Raw genomic sequence first — 6,767 nt, 5'->3', positions numbered from 1 at the left:
CCTGGGAGGGGGTTAATTTTAAAAAGATTGATTTAAAATGGTGCATTTTAACAGGGACCTATATACTAACGTTAGTATATTGGTCCCTGATTTTAATGCATTTTCGACTGAAATTCTTGTTCCCTGGGAATTTTTTTTTTAAAAGATTGCTTTAAAATGGTACATTTTAATGCATTTTCGACCGAATTCTTGTTCCTTCTTACTTTCATTTATAGTCACCACATCCTCTATAGGTTCGTGTGTGGTCAAAAAAAAAAAAAAAAAAAAAAAAAAAAAAAAAAAGACCCCCATAATCCGCCACTGTAAATGGTAGGCTTTGCAAGATGTAGTACCTTGAGGGAAATCCCATCTAGTAAAAAAGATTACATAGATCTACAATAAAATACATTTAATTAACTCACTTAACTTTGACCGAATCACTAATTACTAAGAATTATGTACGAAATAGTTTACGAACGATTTATCAAAAAGGAAGGTGACACTAACTAACCACAAAATATTTCATCAAAACTTTTTTGACGAGAGCAATATATGTTGTGCTTAGAGCTGGTATGTATTTCATTATTTCTTTTTGTTTTACAAACGTATATTATAATCCCAGTGTCATGTTAAACAGGAGATTAAAGCAAACCCAGCGTTGTGGAAGTAAAAAAAAAATTACTGGGATAGGCTGACACACTAGATCACAGCACCGGTGCTTGGGTCATAATATATGAATACACATCTAACCTTATACATATGTAAATTTACATATGTATAAGGTTAGATGTGTATTCATATATTATGACCCAAGCACCCGTGGATCACAGGAGTTCGAAATTTTATCAATAAAGCGATTGACCAAGCCATGATCATGCAATGCGTGAATGCGGGTGGTTTCGTCCCAATTACATATTCGCACCTAGTGGATTCGCACCAAGTGATTTCGTCCCTATTTCAATGCAGGTAACATAAGGTAGAACATTGCCTTATAGTCGAGTGGTTTCGCCCCGATGTACTAATCGAGTGGTTTCGCCCCAATAAAATAACATATCTTAAAATTATAACGATTTAACATATCTCAAAATTCACTTTCTTAAAATGATCATCTACTTTCAAATAAATATTGCTGCTTTAAGTTTATGCTATAAATTGAATTCTTCATTTTGAGATTTATATAAATATATCTAAGATTAATAAAATCACATAATAGACACACTAATTTTATCTACATAATGCTAATCTGTTTCATATGATAATTTTTACTTACTGATTTTCCACAATGAATGCAACTTGCCATGGCAAAAATTCTTGGTATAATGATAGAAATGGACATAGTTTGGAAGTCGGTAAATTAATATACTGTATAGTATTCATTAATTTCAATTCAATTGCTCATCATTAAAAGAGAGTATGCTCTGATGAATCGTTCCAACCACTGTTGCCATATATAAACATCCAATTTGAAAAATTGTTGGTATAATGATCAAAATGAACATACCTTGGGCGTCGGTAAATTAATATATAGCATTCATCCCCTAATTTCAATTCAATTCAATTGCTCATTGTTAACAGAGAGTATGCACTAGTCAATCGTTCCGACCACTGTTGCTACATACTCAATGGGGGCGAAACCACTCGGGACGAATCCACTTGGGGCGTACAGGTAAAGGTGCGAATATGTAATCGGGACGAAACCACTCGTCACCCAATGCGTTACCTTTTTGTTAACACAGAGCGTCAGCTCGTGCCACTGTGAATTTTGTTGATAAAATTTCGAACTCCTGATCACAGGATTAGACCATCGGCCTCTGAATTTCAACCATTACGCCGTAAGATGTGTAGTAAGGGTGACATGTATACCCCTTTCTTTCTCTCTCTCTCTCTCTCTCTCTCTCTCTCTCTATATATATATATATATATATAAATACATGTATTTATAAATACATGTATTTATATACAGAGGGAATAGGCCTATACATATTACCCTTATACAGCCCTTATGGGTGACTAGAATTACCAAAATACCCGGGATTTACCGAAAACACCAAATATACCCCCCTAACCCACATAAATACCCAAGTGTTTCATTTCATATTATTGTTATTTAAATACTTGTACAAGAAGTTTTTTCTTTATAAAACCAAGTATTTAATAATTTGTGGAATTTTTCTTGTGCCTATTGTTGGCCATTCTCTACCCAGAGTTGTCGTTCCTTGCTCTCACTTACACCTCTGTCAACGTCTCAAGGGTTTTACAAGATTTTTGTAAAATGACACGTATGCTCAAATAAAGTATGGTTTTGACTTCAGTTACAAAAATATACGTAAATAAATAAATATTGAGCAGATGTCAAGTCTTTTGTGACACAATAAGCATTGATTTGGGTTGAAACGTGGATATTGGGTAGTTCTATTGTACCAGGCCTATACATGTATAGGTACATGAAGAATATATAGTAATTGCAAAAGATCAACAAATAGTTGCTTGTCCTACATTTTCCAGATATTTTATAAAATAGTTCTTAGTTCTATTTGCCGTAAAAAAAAAAAGAAAAAAAGTGGATTTACATGTGGAATAACATTGCTTATTTTGAGACGTTAACAGAGGTGTAAGTGAGAGCAAGGAATGACAACTCTGGGTAGAGATTGATTGTTGGCCTCTATTTCAACTTGGAAACGGCTTGAGACAAGAACCATAACACCTGTGTATCATAAAGTATAACTGATGATAATGTTTCAATAATTTTTGCTGTAAATCTTTTGATGAATTAAATTATATTAATTCTTTATACCTAATTTTCAAACTTTGTATTAGCTTTTCTTGCCGGTAGACAGCACAAATCAATGATTTGAAGGGAAAGGCAACCCAAAATATTTTTATATGATAGATGCTATTTAGAAAATATTGAAATATTTAAAATGATTATAGATATGGCACAGTGATGTTCATGGGTGTGACATTTTGTCACTGCTAGACTAAGTGGAAGCAGCAAAACACACTGACATGAAATTTAGAAAAATTACCATTATCTCATCATTTGCATCTTCGCAACCCAAGCGTCCGTTTCGCTTACTCTCATCTCCCGGGAGATGAGAGTAAGCGAATCAGACACTAGGTTTGCGAAGATGCATCATTAGCTGCAATATTATAATGATGTAAACTTTTTTCAAATTACATCCTAATTTCTTAAAGACTATTTACCAATACTTCCATTTCAAAGTTACAAATGAATTATGTATTTGTTTCATGACAGAGAGCGAGAAGAGCTACAATTGAAGTTGATATTGTAGACCCCCAGCATCACGTTTGAAGTTAACAATGATATAATCCATCTGTATAATTTTGGTTCAGGCAAATATGGATGTCCTTGTTTGAAAATTGATTTGTTGGAGCTTAGCGGAAGTTTTAGATACAAAGTTTGAAAAACACATTTGACTGAGATTTGTTCATTAACGTGTCTATACACACTTACTACTGCATTCAATAAGCTGTGTAAAATATTTACACATTTTGTGATTAAATTTAAAAAAAAGTTCAACTAGTTTAATACATTGGGTAATCAAGTCATCTGAAATTCTTTGAAAAATATTTGACTATTTTGTAGTGTAACAAGTTTTGATTTTGACAGAATAAATACAATGGAGGTAAACGTTGCAGCTGGTGTTCCCTGGAATGAATTAATGTTGCAAGACTCTCTTCAAGGCAGCATGGAAGTATTTATTGAGTTCATCAAACAGGGACAAATGGACTCCAGAGACCACATGGGTTCCACCCTTCTCCACCTAGTAGCCAGGAGTGGCAATGTGGAAAAGGTTGAGAAATTGCTTGAACATGGAGCATCCACCTTTTTGAAAGATCTCCATGGACTCCTCCCACTCCATGTTGCATCGATTCATGGTCATGCAAAGATTGTGCAGTTGCTATTGAATAAGGGCTGTGATGTGAACGTGTCTTCTGATGCAAAACTGACTCCTCTTCATTGTGCCGCTCAAAATGGGAAGTCTGAGGTAGTGAGGCTTTTGTTACAGAATGGAGCATCTTTGGATCCCCAGAATTGTTACAGTCAAACTCCTCTCATGTTGGCTGTATGTGAAAGTCATGAAGAAGTGGTGAGGTTGCTAGTGGAAGCTGGTTCAGACCTTTTTGTGAGGGACAAAACATCCATGAGTATTTTCCACCTTGCAGTTGTAAAGAGCTCTTCAGTATGTCTGCAAATCCTCCTGGAAAAAGTGAAGAGTGGCAGATTGTTGGACCTCACTAACATTCATGGAATGTCACCTTTTCATTCAGCTTTAATGAAGTTAATCAATCAAAGAGACAGTTACAATGAGATGCTTGAAAAACTGAAAATGTTAATAAAAGCAGGGACCTCACCCAGACCTCAGCAGGTATCGAGAAGTTTTCACATGAAGAAATCAGCTCATGATTTACAAACACTTGTGATGATTGGAAACGTGGATGCCGTTTCTTTGATTTTACAAGTCAATTCACGAAAAAATATCCTCAAAGAAGTTAGCAGTGTGTCATCCGAACTGAATGGTGGTCGTATTCAGAGTGCTTCCAAAGATATGGCTGGACTCCTGCAGAGTTATGTTAGCAATGTGGACCGCCTGCAACATTTATGCAGAATGGTTATCAGAGACAATATGGATCCAGGGAATCAAAACATTTGTCAACTACCTCTACCACAGAACTTGAAGAATTATGTGGCATTTTCGGATCTGTGTTAGAAGTCTAAATATTCAGGAAAGTATTGGTGCAATATGTAGGTCCTCAACTTCTTCACTATTTTTCAGTGAAAGAGGTTGATAGGCCAAATTTCCTTTGTGTTCCTTTGCAAAACATGAAACCCATATTGTGAACCTGTCTTGGGCCTTGGGGACATGGTTTTAACAAACTTTAATCTGCACTATGTGGAGATGCTTGGTTATGAAATAGATAAATACAATATTTTCACAAAGCATCTCCTCACTAGTACATGAAAAAAGACAATAAGATAAAAAATCTTACTATAAATGGTACACTGTACCAATTTGTTCAGTTTATTAGTTATTTTGGTCTGATAATCCATCATTATAATTTATTACACAATGGTTAAATTGTTGTATATTAAACTAACATAATACATGCACTAGGCAGATTTTATTATTTAAAGAATGTGGACATTCCATTGTGAAAAGATTGATGACTTCCATTCATTATTTTTGCTGGTGTTCTTTTTTCTATTTTTTGTTTGTTTACATTGTACTGTGCAACCTTGTAAATATGGAGTGCCAAATTATCATAAACTCAAATGATTGAAGATCTCTTTAATTATTTGAAGATATCATTCGTTCATTTGAAATGTGCAGCAATACAGCATTAAACTTTTTTTTTTTCAAATATAAATCAATGACATCTTCAAATTTATAGCACACATTAATTGAATTATTGATAGCATTAATTATTCTGCTGAGTGAAATTCCACAAACCTTGAGAAATAGGCATGTGTACATAGAGAAAAAAACCCCGTTTTTTTGCTTTACCTACCCATTCATGAAAAAAAAATTTATTTGATTCAGCACACTGATTGTGAATGTATTTCTGATGGATGATATCTAATATAAAATATATGCGTAGTCTTGCGTACAACTTCTTTCTTGGGGATACAATGGCACTGGGGTGAAAGGAATCCTTTTAGGGTCTCAAAGTACAGCATTTTAAGTTTTTATTTGTTTGTTCCTTCTAAGGAACTTTTTGATGGACGGGTATGTATTTGTGAATCTAAAAATATTGATAAATTTACCTTTTGTAAATTTTAAGTAAACAGGTTCACAAATAGTCTGATTTCACTTAATTTCATAATGCATACATTTGTTGTTAGCTAGGTAAGATATACATGACTAATTAGAATTCTAGCTGTGGGGTATGAATTTATGATGTATGATATTGTGTGTCCAAGTTAAATTCTTTATTGCTGTGGTGTTTCTTGTGACCAAAACTTTTAATTTTTCAACCCTTGTTCATAATATTTGGTTTCAGAGAGTATGGAGCAAATGCATCAACCACAAAGTTTATATATAAATGTTACAAATACTGTACATGAAACTAGCTTTGATATTGAGACACAGGACTGAATCAGAATGAAATGTGGACATTTTTGACAATTTTCAAGAACAACATTTAAATCACCAACTTTGTGATGTCATATACTAGAAGAGAAATCAGTTTTAGGAAAGTATGATTTTCTCTTTAGTTTCAGGATTATTTTATGGAAACAACTGAATTTCAGAGAGATTTAAGAAAGGATTTTTCTCTGACCTAGTTCTTTAAAAGTGCTGGCCTAATTTTGGATAAGGTAAACATGTACTGGCACATGATATTGATGTACGTCAGAATGTTCCTATGGACTGCCTGTAACTCTTATAACCTTGCTATTATATTAATGAAACATTTAGGCCTACATGTATTTTGATATGTTTAAATGATGGTGATGGTTAGTAAAGTGAAATACATTGCTGTTCAGCAAGGAAATAAATCCATATTCTTAAACTATTTTATTACCATTTTTATGTTAAATTCTGGACATGAATGCATCTAAAAGTCATCATGTTTTTGAAATCAAGATATGAGAGTCACATCCCTAAAGTACAATAAAAAAAAAAAATGCAAGGTATTGAAGTTTATATTACCTTGGTGTTTGCATGAGTATTCAATATTCCTGTAGCAATCAAAGTACTGTGAGTACTGGTAAGCACTATCGTGATCACTAATGGTGAATAAAAGGATATCAACATACTGTATTT

General features: G+C 33.6%; 1 protein-coding gene across 2 annotated transcripts; it reads left to right on the top strand.

Annotated features, from left to right (window-relative positions):
• The first annotated feature begins 340 nt into the window (after window positions 1–340).
• Window positions 341–6,516, top strand: LOC125671324 (ankyrin-1-like). 2 transcript variants are annotated; one of them, XM_048906951.2, is made up of 2 exons: window positions 341–549; window positions 3,611–6,516. In XM_048906951.2, the coding sequence occupies exon 2, from the start codon at window positions 3,621–3,623 to the stop codon at window positions 4,710–4,712; it is 1,092 nt and encodes a 363-aa protein (XP_048762908.2). In that variant the 5' UTR covers window positions 341–549; window positions 3,611–3,620; the 3' UTR covers window positions 4,713–6,516. The 2 variants fall into 2 exon arrangements, with proteins under 2 accessions (XP_048762908.2, XP_048762909.2); XM_048906952.2 differs by lacking the exon at window positions 341–549 and adding an exon at window positions 676–1,811.
• The last annotated feature ends 251 nt before the right edge of the window (window positions 6,517–6,767 follow it).

This window comes from Ostrea edulis, chromosome 4 (assembly GCF_947568905.1).
Source record: "Ostrea edulis chromosome 4, xbOstEdul1.1, whole genome shotgun sequence".
NCBI lineage: Eukaryota > Metazoa > Mollusca > Bivalvia > Ostreida > Ostreidae > Ostrea > Ostrea edulis.
Note: the sequence above shows the minus strand (reverse complement) of the source record. Positions and strands in the feature narration are given on the sequence as shown.